A 16395-nucleotide genomic window follows, 5' to 3' on the forward strand; every position below is an offset into this window, starting at 1 on the left:
GTTGCCCTGTTTCAGTCGCGCGTCCCTGCAAGATGAAAACAGAGTGGAGGACAGTTGAATGTCAGGAAGAGGGACTGGGGGTAGGAGTGTGGGAGTGGGGGGGGGGGGGGGGGGGGTCGGAATGGGGAGACACTTGATTTAACCTGTTACTGCGGCGTTGCCCTGCCACCTTTTTTGAAAAGACCTCAGTCACTCAGTCACTCAGCCAGATGGGTCCGCTGCCTGTGTTTTTTGCTACTTTTCCTTCCATGCGTTCTCCATTTCTCTCCCCCTCCCGCCCTAACTTGCAACATTTTGTGCGTTTTGAGAAATCACCGACCGTTGGACGCGGGGGGGCGCTTCCCCGGCCCGCGGTCCCTGGGAAGTCATTTGTAAGGGGCGTCCGCAAATTTTTGTTTCATGTTACATTCGGCTATAGCATGTTTTATGAAAAGCGGCTGGAAAAATACACCTCCAGGAGACCGTCGTCAAACATTTCGACGTTCTAACAGGGAGCTGCACTCGATTTGAACCCCTCCCAGAATGCCTTGCAGAATCTTTTTTTTTTTTTTTTGCTTCTTCGACTTTAGAGGATTATCTCACGCATATGCAGCATGCCTGAGTATTTATCACCTGGTGTTTCATAATAATGATAATAATGTTTTAAAAAAAAAAAAAAAAAAAGTCAGTTGGATCACGTATCTGCTTTTCCTTAATATGCAAACCTGCAGGCTCGACAACGCATTCCAACAGATTTTCCACTGACAATGAGGAGGAGCCCAGATTGGGATCTCCAATGCCTGAGCGCTGCTTCCTTGGCCAAAAAAATAAATAAAATAAAAGACAAATCCGCAGAGGCCGCCGCTGAAGGCTCTTTTTTTTCCATCCCCATCATGCGGCACTTTGTGTGAACGAGATCATTTGTCCGGGGGGGGTGGGGGGGGGGAGTAGTGGTGGGATGGGTATGGTGTGGCACAGCGGTCGAGTTGATCCGCGGTGATTGACTGTAATGCTGCCTGTCAGACAGGCGCGCGCAATGAGAGTCAGCAGCTGGAGACAAATCAATTTCTTCTCTGAGCAGCGCCCTGCCCACACCAACCCCCCTCCCCCCTACCACCACCACCACCAGCACCACCACCAACCCTCCACCACCACCCCATTTGTCCTCATCTAACTCTTTGCCACCGCCACTGCCGCCGCTACCCCTTGACAGCGCCTGATGGCACATCCGGCGGGCCGTCTCGCTGACCTTTTGTGAGAAAATCAGTCACGGCAACGCCTGTTCCACGCACCTTAAACACCCTAGATGGCGCCATTAACCAGGCCAGTTGTTTTCCTCACCGAAAGCAGCGTTTTCGCTTTGAGAGCACGTCACCTCGGAATCTGCAGTGCTAGTCCTGACCTGGAGTGTGATAGAAAAGGAAAATTGAGGGGACTGATTATGATCTTGAATGCTCTGTGACCAGTGACCATTATGACTGCATGGAAATCAGTCAAGATGTGCTTAACAAGTATGTGAACATTTTAGTTTTCAGGAAAACCATTTTCAACATCTACTTGCGAGTGATTGAGAGAATTCCGAGTGTGTAAAAAGTACAAACCTTGACGCGGTGGTTACTCTCCTGTGGTTTAGCACAACCAAATGTGATCGTACACAAAGCTCATAATACAAAGCTTAGAAATGTTTACATTTTTTAGCAATGTTAAAGAGTGATGGCAGCATATTGCACTCTTGATATTCATTGTATAAAATCACATTCGAATGGACATTCAAGGCAACAACTGTCAAAGCCATCCCATATGTGTTCAGCACATCCTTACTGCACTAGTAATGTTCCAGTCGATTCATTCATAAAGCTGGTTATAATGGAGTTCAATGCAGAAATAAGTCAGTGACCTCAAACTTGAACAATAATATGTATATATATATATATATATATATATATATAAAATGAAAAAAGATATATATGTATATGTATATATATATATTTATATATATATATATATATATATATATATATATATATATATATATATATATATATATATATATATATATATATATATATATATATATACATACATACATATACATATATTTCTAAGCCTTTGATGGGAGTGAACGTCTTAGCATGCGGTGATGTATGGACGGGAAGAGTTGTCTGATCAAAACAAAATGTTCCGGCGAAGGAGAAAAGCTTGTGAAAATCATAAAGTCACTCATCACTGCTTCAAGGGCTGACAGTGACTTATAGAGCTGTCTGCTGCGGCATGATGTAGCTTCGAGGCAGTGGCTGGGCATTTAGATACACTTCCCCCGTTAAATCAGATAGGGGGACTGACACCTCATAGATACCTGTCCATCTAATATATGGCTTCAGCTACAGCTGGTTAGTCAGCAGGAGCTGAGAGGCTGGTTGGAGGGCCGAAACAGTGGGTTGACTTTTGCCCAACAGTTTCCACTATGTAACATCTTAATGTTTTTTTTTTGTTGTTGTTGTTGTTGTTTTCCCTGTCCTGACTGGCAGGAAGTGTGTGTGAATGTCTTATGGTGGCTGACAGACTTTATCCTCAAAGGTAAAGCTTGTGACTTGAGGGTGTGAATCACAGGGCTCGGTTCAGGAACTACCAGATGAGTGGAAGAGAGGGATAGAGAGAGTAATTGGCATCCATGTACAAGTATTGTGCAAAAAAAAAAGAAGCAGATATTAATTTGCATAGTTAATTATCCAATAATGAACTAATTTAAATAATGATAAATAAGATAAAAACACAGTCCCCAGACAGAGGCACAGCGGCCCCATTCATACGGCATATTCATTTATGGAGTATGGATACGGCATAAATGTCATGTGTCCTCAAATTTTGAAATATCATTTTATATTGGATATATTAGATAATATACACATAATATATTGGATAATGTATGTACATACTGTTTAGTCTCACCATCAGTCGTCCCTGATCATGCTTTGTTTAACCTGGATCCTACATCCGGGGATATGGTACATCCTGCCTATAGCAACTTATTTCAATGCGCCTGCCAAACTTTTGTCATTTGTCGGCAAAATCTGCGTTCAAGTTGCAGACCTTCTTCTCAGAAATTGGATTTTCAAGAAACACGCGCAGCGTTTTTTTTTCAAGAGAGGCTAAAATGGAACAAGGGCTTTGATGCCTTGTGGTGCTTTAGCATCCACTAGTTCCACTCATTTATGTTTATCTGGCTGACAGGTGCGTAAATGGCTTTCTGTTGGAGGTACGTCCCCCAGGGGAACCGTTTCCACTCAGACAGTGACATCCTGGTAATGTCCCCTCTGTCCTCCCTCCCCTCCACCCTCTCCGCCTGCTTCGACTACTAAACCGCTCGCACGTGGTTTTAGGTTTTGGGGGACGGGCCCTGCGTGGGACTCAAAATAGATTGGAAGGGAAGGGAATGGAGGGGAGCGGAGGAGAGGGGAGGGGCGCGAGGAAGGGGACGGAGGAAGACGGAGTGGCGGAAAGGTCAGACCTCCGACGGGGGGGTCGAGGTGGAAAGGGAAGGAAGAGGAAACGGCGCAGCGTTATGAGGGGAAAGTGGATGAGGGTGTGATGAGAGGGGACAAGGACAGGGCACGGAGAGGGAGCAGCCGTGGGAGCAGCTCCGTGTCTGCAGGAGATTCTCGTCTCTCTTCTCGTCTGAGCGCTCGCAGCCCTCACCTGAGCAATTGAAAAGTGAATTCCACTCAGCCGCAGACGAGGGCAAAAAATATCCCCAGTCTCACATCAGAACGCCTCTCCTTGAGAATGTCCAATTTTAGACTTGCATTAGCATAACTTAAAATGGTTGAACCCACAAGGCCTGCGTTGCTGTTCATAAAATGGCAGAGGAGAAAAAACAGCGGCGAACTGGTTTCTGTATGAGGCACTCTGACCTTTTTTAACTGACCCTGTGGGGCAGTGGTCTCCAAACTTTTTGCTCGCGTTGGAAATGCAGCGCTAACGTCTTTGTTGAACGGGGGAACGGGAGCGGGAGCGCGCTATATCGCAGCGGGCCGGACGTGGCCCGCGGGCCGTAGTTTGGGGACCCCTGCTGTGAGGGAATGTATAACACACCGAGCAGTGGTAGTACACACAGAAATCTGCATTCTAAATCAAGCGCCGCAGCGGTCCACTATGCCTTCCGTTTGAAGCCCCTCAAGATGATTCATTTTAATGCAATTTGGTGACTTTTACGTGATGGAGGAGCTCCCACACACGGAAACATTCAACTGAAAATACTATCCAATAGATAGCGTCCCATTTCCCCTACCGAAAGGGAGCCTTCCTGTTGTCCTTCCTGTAGTAACTCTTTCTGGTGCCATATCATGGCCATTTCCAAAGTCAGGCCATTGACAGCAACAGCAGCAAATTTGCAAATTGGCAAATTTCCCCACCGTGGGATCAATAAAGCTCTTCTTCAGCAACAGTTCATTTTTGTGCTTTATTTCTAAAAAAAAAAAATGAACAAGGTTTGATTAGTTGAAAGGCTCCAGGTTTGAAGCCTTACAAAACATTTCTCTCACTCGCCCTGAAAAGGCTGTTTTGGCTGTGCACTAATGATTGCATAAAAAAAGGGTTGTTCATTTTCACCCATGTTAGTTGATCGCTATCCATATATATCATTTTTGTAGCTTCTGAAAACAGAACTTAGTCCAGATGGGGCCCTGCTCTAGTCAATTATTTATTTATTATTATTATTATGTATTTTTTGGAGGAACAGCATTGTTTGTGGGAGAGAGAGCTAAAGGAGTTCGTAGTGCTCGATCAAATTTACAATTTTGTCGCGCAGCAAAGCAAATGAGCCAAAGGTCCAATAGCTGTCGCTTTTTGGGCCGTCGCCGTGATCAGCAGGGAAGCCAACAATCAGTTCAACAATCGCATTTGTCACTTTTGTCTCACTTGTCTGGCTTCTATCTTCCGTCTTTTAAAAAAAACGTGTTTTGGCAGGGCCGTCAACATTGTAATCCAGATCGAGATTCGCGAGCGCGTCTTTACGCGTTCTTCAAATGCTGTCAAATCAACTGTGCCTTTGTCTGAACCCCCAACAGGTTTTATTTGATCAGCGGCGGGGTGCCCCTTATCATCTGCGGGGTCACGGCAGCAGTCAACATAGAAAACTACGGCAGCGGAGAGCAAGCACAGTAGTAAGTCTGAAGTTTTTGTTTTCCTATTTCACATCAGTTCTACGCACCTCAACAGAATGTTTTCCCTCTCACTGGAAGTCTGACACTGGTACAGGCTCAAATCAAAAAATGGATTTTGAAGTACTTTTAATAGTTTTTAAGTGTCTTAACGGTCTTGGGCCATCTTATTTTTATTGATCTGCTTTTAACATTCAACTCTTGAGGTCCTCTGGCACCGGCCTTCTAATCATTCCAGGGGTTCAGACCAAAACAACGAGGAAGCTTTAAGAGGAGACTCAAGACACACCTTTTTAGTTTGGCCTTGAACTAGTTTCTTTTAACCCTTACCAATAAATATTGTCTCTTAGCTTTAAAATCCTGTTGTCTTATTTTTGTTTTTGAAGTATTTTTATTCCATTCTCCTATAAATTTAACATAATTTTTATTCTATTGCCTTTTAGCTGAGTTTTTTTTTTTTAGTTTTTTTTTAGTTTTTAGCTCGAGTGTTTCCTTAATGGGGGACCTCCACACTGTCCATTTTTCCTTGAAGGCATCACCACTCCACTCCCATTCTCAGCACAATCAGCACCAACTCCTCACACTTGCTCACCTTGCCAGGCTATTTAGCTGCCCTGCTCCCCCTCCTCCTTCCCAGATTGTTCCGCTCCAGCACGCCACTCTGGACTGACTTACTTGTTGCCGACCCTGCCTGTTCCTGTTTCTGCCTCCAGCCTCTCCATTGGAAAAGCAAGCCTGAGTGATTCTCTTTCATTGGGATTTTTTTGCCAGAATGGGATTTCCCCTTTTGATTTTTGCCCCTTTTCCCATGCCTAAAAAGAGGAACTCTTTTTTTGTGTAAGAAGAGGATTTTGCCATTTTTCGGAAAAGATTTGGACTGCCCCTTTTGTTGTTATTTTTTTAAGCGAGCTTCATCTTTTGGGTTCCAAACCACTCTGGTTTCAGTACAATCTGGCCAAACATGGACCCAGCACACACACCCAAGAGCAGCTTTGAGCGCATTGAAGAGGTCCTCCAGCTGCACAAGGCTGTAATGTCTTCCGTCGCAGCTGAGGCAAAACAAGCAGTAGCCACTCAAGAAAAGAATCTCTCTTGTTTAATCAGCCAGGTGCAGCAATTAGCGGTCGCCATAGCCCAGTTAGCTCCTGTTAGCACTTCCCCAGAGCCTGCCCAGGTCACAATTTCCCTTCTTCTCCCAAGATCGGTTTCAGAATCACGCATCGGAGCCCCTGAACGATATGTGGGTGAGCCTGAGGGGTGTAACTCATTTCTGACCAACTGTTCCATTTTTTTTTTTTTCGCTTACAACCCATCACCTTTGCCACAGAGGAAGCGAAGGGGTCCTTCACTGTAAATCAGCTAGCAGGTAGAGCTAGACTGTAAAGGACAGCTGAGTGGGATAAGAAGACCCCTGCTTGTGCATCTTTCGAGGTATTTTCTTTGTACATGGTGCCCACTCTACTGACGCTGGTGGCCTTTTTAGGTCGCATCACGGAAATTGGTCTGTCTGTGACTTCTCTATTGATTTCCTTACCAAGGCCCGCTTAAGCAGCTGGAACGAGGGTGCTCTTTGCGACGCTTTTCTTTGTGGGCTATCTGATTATATTAAGGTTGAACTGGTGTGTCTCATGCGCTCCCATCCGCTCTTGACGATGTCATCACCCTCGCAACACACATTGACCGTCACATCCAGACTCGCCAGAGAGAGAGAGACCGCCAACGCTCACCACTCGGTTCTCAGCTCCTCTTCCAATGAAGCCATGCCCCGGGGTTGACCCAAGCCGCAGCCTGTGCAGAACCCTTGTCCAACATCGTGGAACCCATGCAGGTGGGCCGCACAAGTCTGTCCCCTGAGGAATGGGATCGGCGACGCAAGACAAATTTCTGCCTGTACTCTGGTCGGTCTGACTGTTTCATCTCAAATTGTTCAGTAAAAGTCGGAGCTCATCAGTAGGAGAGAAGCCACTGGTGAGCCCATCTTCTTTCAAGGCCTCCTCTGTTTTTGACTGCCCACTGTTTCTAGCCAAGCTCCTTCTGCCTGAAAATTCCCAAGTTCTGTCTTCATTAATTGATTCTGGTGCTGTTGAAAACCTCATGAAGGGTTAGCTTGTCAATTGGGTACTGATAGGTTGCTTCTGCCTAAACCTGTGCCTGCCCATGCTCTAGACGGTCATCTGTTGGGAGTGGTCACTCACCAGACAGAGCCGTTGAACTTACTGATGTCTGGAAATCATCATGAAACCATTTAGTTTCATGTCCTTCCTTCACCCCGCATCCCTCTGATCCTGAACTTTTTGTCATAAAGTCTGACTCAAGCAGGCAGGCGCACCAAAGCACTTAGCACCTTCCCGCGACCTGCCTGACCTTTCCAGGTTCCCAGCCAGGTACCATGACCGGGGTGAAGTTTTTTGTAAGACCAAGGCTACATCCCTGCCTCTTCCCCGGTCATATGATTGTGCAGTAGACCTCCTTCCTGGCACCTCTCCCCCCAAGGGGCGCCTCTTTTCCATTTCAGACCTCGAGAGACTTACATCAATGACTCCTTGGCAGAAGGCATCGTATGACCTTCATCTTCCCCTGCTGGTGCCGGCTTCTTTTTTGTGGAAAAGAAGGACAAGACCCTCAGACCTTGCATAAACTGAGGCCTCAACGACATAACGGTAAAGAACCGGTACCCATTGCCCCTCATGGTTACCGCCTTTGAGCTACTCCAAGGGGCCAGTGTTTTTACCAAGCCTGATCTCTGAAACACTTATTACTTGGTTTGCAACAGTGTGCAACACCAACCAACCAACCAACCAACCAACCAACAGGCCATTACAAGTACCTGGTAATGTAGGTTGGCTTGACCAATGACCCTGCAGTTTTTCAGACTTTGGTTAACGACGTCCTTCGAGACATGTTGAACCATTCTGTTTTTATCTGTCTGGACGACATACTGATATTCTCCAGGCCTATGGAGGAGCACATTCACCATGTCAAGGCTGTCCTGCAATGACTTCTGGAAAACTCACTTTTTGTCAAGACTGAGAGATCTGAGTTCCATGTCTCATTGGTTTCCTTCTTCTTCTTCTGCCGCATTATCCGGAGTCGGGTTGCTGGGGCAGCAGTCTCAGCAAAGACACCCAGACCAGCTCCTTCTTCACCACGACAGATCGTTACAGCGATCACTGCAGACGCTGCACCAATCCGCCTGTCGATCTCACGCTCCATCTTTCGCTCACTCGTGAACAAGACCTGAGATACTTGAATTCCTCCACCTGAGGCAGGGTCTCTCCACCGACCCAGAGAGGGCAAGACACCTTTTTCCGGTCGTCTGCGAAAAGCAGAGACGTAAACATCTGGTTCCAGAACCGGACCCCCTCTGGCCCCTGGCTGCGCCTAGAAATTCTATCCATGAAAGTAACGAGCCAAACCTGTGACATAGGGCAGCCTTGCCGGAGTCCAACTTCCCCTCGGAACAAATCTGACATACTGCCGGCAATGCGAACCAGACTCCTACTCCGATCATACAGGGACTGAATGGCCCTTAACAGAGGGCCCCAGACCCCATATTCCTGGAGCACCCCCTACAAGATGCGTCGAGGAACACGGTTTCCATCCTGGGTCGCTCAGGGGAGCCTTCATATGCATCCTGCCAAGGTCTCAGCTGTGTCCACTTGGCCTGTCCCTGAGCAGCACAAAATTACGACATCAGTAATCGTGAATTACTGGCAGTCAAACTGGCCTTGGAGGAAGGTACGAAAATTCCATTTCTCTAGCTTCTGTCAAGCTCGCTGGTCTCTGTTTTTTTACTAGATTAAATTTTTTGCTTTCCTATCACCCAGGATCCCAAAATGTCAAACCTGATGCCCTATTGCGCCAGTTTGTCAAAGACAGTTCCCCTTTGGTGCCTGCTCCCATTCGGTCTCCCTTTTGTCTTGTGGCTCCCCTCTTTTGGGGCATTGAGGAGAGGGTTAAAGCTGCTTCTGCTGATCAGCCAGGACCCAGTGCATGCCCGGCCAACCGATTGTTTGTACCCGCCCCACTTAGGTCAGAAGTGTTGCAATGGTCACATTCCTCCAAACTCACCGGTCATCCAGGCGCACGCAGAACCAGGGAGTTTTTGCAACTACAGTTTTGGTGGTCCATCTTAGAGGAAGATTTGTCAAATCCTGCCCAACCTGCAACCAACACAAACCGTTTCATCAAGCTCCTATTGGTCATCTTCATCCGCTTCCCATACCGTCGCCTCTGGTCCCACATATCCCTGGATTTTGTCACTGATCTTCCCCCCTCTGCAGGAAACTCTGCTATCCTGACCATAGTTGACAGGCTTAGCAAGATGACACACTTTGTTCCACTCCAGAAACTCCCTATCTGCGAAGGAGACTGCTGAACTGGTCCTCTTACATGTTGTCCAGCACCACAGCATCCCAGTTGACATTGTCTCAGATCGAGGTCCCCACTTCACGTACATTTTCTGGCAGGAGTTCTGCATTCTGTTGGGAGCCCCTGTTAGCCTGTCCTTAGGTTTCCACCCCTAGTCAAATGGTCAGAGTAAAAGGAAGAATCAACAAATGGAGACCTCCCTCTGTTGTTTGGTGTCATCCAACCCCCTGTCCCCGTCCCAACAGCTGGTTTGGGTGGAATATGCCCATAACATTTTTATCAGCTCAGCCACAGGCCTTTCCCCCTTCCAGTGTACCTACGGGTATCAGCCTCCACTGTTCTCTGCCCTCTAAAAGGAAGCCTCCTGCCCATCGGTGCAGGCCTTCATGCAACGCCAGCGCACCTGGAAAAAAGCCTGCAATTCTCTCCAACGCTCCCACTGATCGTTATGCCAGGTCTGCTAACCTTCATCGCTCTCAAAGCTGAGGGTATCAGGTGGGACGGAAGGTTTGGCTGCCCACTCAGGACCTTCCTCTCCGTGTTGAAAGCAACAATTTGGCACCCAGGGTTATTGGTCCATTCCCCATTGAGAGGATAATCAACCCAGTTGCAGTGAGACTCAAGCTCCCTAGGTCTATGCGCATATGTGATATGGAATGGGCCGGCTCACTTGATTATTAGTTCCCTACCTGCTTCCACATGTACCTGTTCTGAGACGTCAGGAGCCATCCTTTAGTGAGGGTGGGGGATTGTCCGTTTTTCCTTGAAGGCACCACCACTCTACTCACACTCTTTAAGACAATCAACACCAACTCCTCACATCTGGTCACCTTGCCAGGCTATTTAGCTGCCCTGCTCCCCCCCACACACTACAGCACACTACTCCAGACTGATTTACCTGTTGCTGACCCTGCCTGTTCCTGTTTCTGCCTCCAGCCCCTTCCTTGTAAAAGCAAGCCTGAGTGAGTCTCTTTCCTTTGGATTTTTGCTCTTTTTTCCCTGCCTAAAAAAAGGAATTATTTTTTGTGTGAGAAGAGGATCTCACCATTTTTTGGAGAAGATTTACTTCTAATTTGGACTGCACCTTTTTCCTTCCTCCTGAAATAAAGTTTTAATTTTATCAATTGAGCTTTGTCTTGTGTGTGTTGCCTTTGGGTCCAAACCACTCCAGTTTCACTCTCATTGTGGATGACCCCACCGTAGGTGGTTGTTTCCTCTTATGGTTCCTCAATGCCCTGTCATGTCATGACATTAGCTGTTTCTGTGGTGTGGGTGGGTGAATGGGTGGCTAGGATCTCTGGTCTTTGGGAGGAGTGGGTGGGTTTTTATTAGGGATGCAGCAATACCACTTTTTTACAGAAAGAGTAGAGTATGAGTACTTGCATTTGAGTACTCACCAATACTGATGCTGAGTACTTGATTGGGCAATTACACATTATAGAATTACTTAGGGTTTTTTTTTTATCATTATTTTTCCACAGACGTTCTGTTATTTGAAGAACGTTCCTTAACATGTCTTTCTAGAACATCGGCAACTGTCACAAGTTTCATTGCAGGACAAACACAAATTTAGCTAAAAAATAAAATGTCACATGCATACACATACAGCTGGTATCGGTGTTGAGGTATTGGCACGTATTTTATGAGTACAACTAGAGTACTCAATTATAAATAACGTTTGATTTGATTTTAATTGATAAATCCGAGCATTGAATACCACTCATGTCTTGCAGCTGCTGGATGGCCTGGGAGCCCAGCCTGGGCGCCTTCTTCGGCCCTGTGACCTTCATCGTCCTGGTCACGTGCGTCTACTTCCTGTGCACGTTCGTCCAATTGCGGCGGCACCCCGAGAGGAAATACGAGCTCAAGCGGCTGACGGAGGAGCAGCAGAGGGTCGCCGCCGCCACCGTCGATGTCCCCACCCACTGCCACCAGGGGGCAGAGCCCGGCGCCCCGACAGCTCTGCCCCCCGGGAGCCACTGCCCCGCCGGCTGCCCCGGTGTCCCCATCAACCCGGCACTGCTGGCCAACGAGCACTCCTTCAGGGCCCAGCTCCGGACGGCGGCTTTCACCCTCTTCCTCTTCCTGGCCACCTGGACTTTCGGGGCGCTGGCGGTGTCACAGGACGACTTCCTGGACATGATCTTCAGCTGCCTGTACGGTGCCTTCTCGGTGACCCTCGGCCTCTTCGTCCTCATCCACCACTGCGCCAAGCGGGATGACGTCTGGCACTGCTGGTGCTCCTGCTGCCCGGGAGGTGGGCAGCGGGCTGCCGATGGCTGCCCGGCTCGACCGCCAGGTCCCAAGGTCAACGTGAATGGGGACACCCCGGGGCACGCCCACGCCCACGCCCTCACCCACGGCCACTGCCACTGCCACCACGACTCAATGGCCCACTGCAAGCACGGCGCTCTGCCGTCGGCACAGAACCATGTGACCTGCCTGGCGCCGGCGGTGACGCCGTGCTGCGCCTCCCTGCACAGTCAGCAGCTGATGGAGGAGGAGGAGCCGGGAGCGACACATGTGCTGCTGCACGCCGACCCCGAGGGTTACCGCCCGGGAATCCAGCTCCACCCCTGCCTCAAGAGCAGCACCAGGACTAAAGGCCGGCAGTCCAGGGCCGGGGGAGGCGAGAGGGAGTTCGCCTACCACATCCCGGCTGGCGGCGGCAGCGGCGACGGGGGCAGCGTGCACAGCTCGCACACGGAGAGCCCCCACAGCACCCACGAGCGTCATGTGCACATGTGTCCGCACCTGGCGCACCGCTGCGAGGCACACCACGCGTGCCACGAGACCCCGGCGTGCCACAACCCCTGCCACAGGCACGTCTGTTGCGCCAAGGTGGACATCTTCCCCTCGCTGTGCCCGGCTGAGGGCGCCGACGCCGGCCTGTTTCTGTGCGGCTGCGGCAAGGTGGCCGAGCAGGAGCCGGCTGCCGCAGCCGCAGCAGCGGCAGCAGCGGTGGCAGCAGCGCAGCATCACCACCACATGGAGATGCACGCTTCGCGCAGACAATCCTACCCTCAGAACCTACCCAATCAGAATGGGATCCTGAAAGGGGGGCTGCACGAAGGACTCCTGTTTGCCTCGGACAGCACGGGGAATATACGCACTGGGCCCTGGAAGAATGAAACTACTGTGTAGTGCGGGAATGTGGAAAAGAAAATCATAAATAAATAAACACACACAAACGCACACACACACACACACACACACACACGACACGACATCATATCATACAACATCCTGTCAAACAATGAACCTTCACTTCCCTTTCTAAAAAAAATTAAATATATATGTAGGTATATATACATATATATATATATACATATATATATATATATATATATATACACACACACACATATATATATTTATATATATGGATCACAATCAGTGTGGGAATATTTTTTATTTCAATGTCCTTGTCCTGTTTTCATGTGTCCTGTTTTACTGTACAGACATCAGATACCCATGTAGACGCTAAGCCGCCAGCGTCACTAACGCGTCTTTATGAATCAAGAGGAACATGCGTCACTTCCTGCCGTCGGATGCAACTGGAGGTATTCCACTGTTCGTATGGCTGCACCTACTTACGTACCTGCACATGCAAGTGTGTGTGTGTGTGTGTGTGAGAGAGAGAGAGTACGTTTGTGTGTGTCTTAAGATGGCAACACGCCCCATGTTTTTGTTTCTTTCAATCGATAGTTCATCAGATCCTCCGCCGTCACAGTACTTTAAGGAACTCTTGACACCTGCATTTTAGACGACTAAACCAGCAATTTTAGACTCCATTGGTATTTTTTGCCTCTCGGTCAAGCAACTGTGAATATCTACAAGAATTTTTTCTAAACAACCTGCAACAAAACTGTCGCTTGCCAGACGTGGGCGTGTGTGTGTGTGTGCGCGTGGATGTTTGGGTGCGTGTGAGTTCGTGGATGTGGGTGAGGGTGAGTGTCGATGCCGGTTGATTGTGAAAGCAGCTGAAAAAAAAAAAGTCAAACTAAGCCTCCTTCTGGGATGGTATTGATCGTGCTGTTCTGCCGTATGATGTCCTCACTGTTGTGTTTTCTTTCGTTCTGTTTGTTTGTTTTTTTCTCTTCTGTGTTTTTTTTTTTGTTTGTTTTTTCCACCTCAAAGAAGTTAATAACAGCAGCATTGGCAGCTTGTGAACGGAGAGTTTTGATGTCAAGTTTTCAATGTTTTTTTTTTATTTATAAATATGTATGCACTCACACAAACAGTGTCATGGAGAGCCAGGTCTTCATCGCCAAACTAACTTGCAGGGTTTTTTTTTTTTTTTTTTTAATTATTATTCCCGTCACACATGCTGTCAGGCATCAAATATCACTCTTTCTCTTCTCTTGTCAAGTCAAAACAAGCGTTTTTAGGACAAAGGAGTGCGAGGGTAAATGTGGTAATTAAAGAAACAATGAGCTGCTTTGACAAACTATGCCTGTGACTCGTCCAATTATTTTTCCCTTCCCATGGAACCGATGAAACCTTTCTTGCAGACACCATCCACAGGGAGAAGAACACCGAAACGAATTACACATGGCAGAAGTTAGCGAGCAAAACGTCAACATGAAGTTTAGAATTCCTCCTCCTTTTCCTGCCTCTCCCCCCTCCCCCTCCTCCTCCTCATCCCCACACCTCGTGTGTGTGTGCGCCAGTCTTTATAGAGGTTTATGTTTTGTTTTTTTGTTGTTTTCTTTATGCAAAGTCACCCATCAACTTAATATTTCCCCCGACTTGATGCGACTGCTGCAGCATGCCACGTGTCATTTCTGTCACATACTTGGATTAAGCCTCATTCCCAACAAACACTGCATTATTTCCAACTTGTAATCTTACTTTTGACAAGACTTAAGGCTCTGATTTATCCCTGAATCCTGAAAATCGTAATGCTCTTGGTTCTGCTTTGGTAGGTAACTTGTGTCATAAAAAGGAAAGCTTGAAGTGTGTTTTTTATTTTTTTTTTTATTTGTGATTATGAAGGTTGCCGTCTCTTTAGGGAAGGGATAGAGGGATATTGACTCAGAAGCACTTCTTTGGTTTTTATTTTTATTGATTATTGATGGTATTTACTACAACGCACTAGTCATTTGTTCAGTAGGACCCCAAATAACCTACCTAAAAAATGAACCAAGGCAGCACATCATGTCTCTATCCATCGTGTGCTCTTTTGTCTGTGTATATAGTCAATTTCTGCTAAATTATTTTATATGAGATTTGAAATATTTAAGAATAAAAATGAGTCTATCTGTAAAGAAAGTTGTATGGTAAAAGAAAAAACTTAAAAGAAAATTAACTTAATTTTAATGCTCAGTATCTGAGTTTAAGAAAATGTCTTTTATTTTCAATGTCTTTTTTTCTGGCTGCATTTCTTTTTTAGTTGACGTTATAAAGTTGACTGCAATCTGCCTGTGTGTCGTGAGACTTATCTTGTCAGAGTCAGAAATAGAAATGCACCACCCATGAAAAAAAAAACTAACACATAACAACAACGGGGGGAAAAAAAAAAAAAACAGTTCAGCCTGCCAGAAAGAATTTGTCACTCAGAGTGTGTTTTGCTACAGAGCCGTTGACTCCTGTGAGCGGAGAAGAGAGAAAACGTTGCCGCGATCCTCCCTTTATTTGGATGGCAGCTTCTAAATGGCGCGAGGAGGCCCTGGTACACATCAAAGATGATGCATGAACCTCATCGTTTTGCGCAGGGCCAACCAGGATACTTCAGAGTCTTTGGTCAAAATTGAGTGTCATGGAGTCTGCTTGTGAATTATTTAACAGAGACCCACAACGGATGACACCTTACAGACTTACAGACAGGGATAGTTCAACATGTTGGCAAATTTGCCTATTGCCATGGTCCCTTTAGTCATATGCGTAGGTACATCCCCTCAAATGACCATTGGTTGTTGTTTTGTGATATGAGAGGCCAGAGGTGAACAGTACAGGTCTCTCTTTCTCAAAACTCATCAAATACACAATCCAACAACTCTTAAGATTTGATCTGAACATTCACTACGCTATGAAATAGTGATGTATAATTGTAACATTAGGACACGTGAAGCAAATACTGCAAACTACTTTCCGAGCAAAACCACTGGATGCAATTATACACCTCAGACAATGCTGTAGTTACTTGTTTCAGCTTGTGAATAAGGTCCGGGGGTGTTGGTTACTAGAGAAATCGCCGCGGCTGTCCACCATAGTGCCAGCATGATCAAATGTTGGCTTCTTTTCAACAAGGGTGCTCATGTTTACATAATTTAAGCATGCACTTTTGAAATCACTCCGCCCTGCTGGAATGTCTCAAATGTAGTTTTGGCAATAGATTTGCCTTATAATGCCTCTCCCACATCATTATTTCATAGTGTGGTGATTGTGCAGGTCATAACTTGTCCCTAGGAGTTGTTGGCACTGATAATTAAAGGGAATGTATGTCCTCATTTGGAAGTATTAATTATGACAAATTCTTACCAAAATTCTGATCCATCCCTTCAATACTGTGTTGGCCAGAAACTCTGGTTTTGTAGTTTTTTTTTGTTTGTTTGTTTGTTTGCTTGTTTGAAAAAAAGGGTTTGTTACAGTATCGCAAAGCATTCTAAAAGCAACACATCCAGCCAAAACTGCATTAAAACATGTTAATATTCTGTACAGTGTGTATCTGCTAGTTTCCCAGGTGCAGCCCAAGGGTTTTCTTTTGTCAGTACCTGTGAGACAATGTGTTTTTTTTGGTATCATCAGGCACCTGACATGTCTAGTTTCGCCCTCAGTAGCAGATGTACTGCCCCTGATAAGCTCACTGACTCGGGCCTCAGCTCGCTGTCGGCCGCTGGAGCGCTTCACCTGTGGTACTGTGACAAAACCTGAAGCCAGTTTT

General features: G+C 46.8%; 1 protein-coding gene across 1 annotated transcript in view; it reads left to right on the forward strand.

Moving 5' to 3' along the window:
* LOC142904152 (adhesion G protein-coupled receptor A1-like) overlaps positions 1 to 16078 on the forward strand; it is a 35587-nt gene extending 19509 nt beyond the window's left edge. The window contains exons 4-5 of the mRNA XM_076050082.1: positions 5046 to 5141; positions 11243 to 16078. Coding sequence (XP_075906197.1) covers positions 5046 to 5141; positions 11243 to 12653 — 1507 coding nt within the window. The 3' untranslated portion in view covers positions 12654 to 16078. The remainder of the gene's footprint in view (positions 1 to 5045; positions 5142 to 11242) is intronic.
* The last annotated feature ends 317 nt before the right edge of the window (positions 16079 to 16395 follow it).

Source organism: Nelusetta ayraudi, unplaced genomic scaffold, assembly GCF_046127955.1.
Source record: "Nelusetta ayraudi isolate G7.1 ecotype Tasmania unplaced genomic scaffold, CSIRO-AGI_Nayr_v1 ptg000122l, whole genome shotgun sequence".
Classification (NCBI taxonomy): domain Eukaryota; kingdom Metazoa; phylum Chordata; class Actinopteri; order Tetraodontiformes; family Monacanthidae; genus Nelusetta; species Nelusetta ayraudi.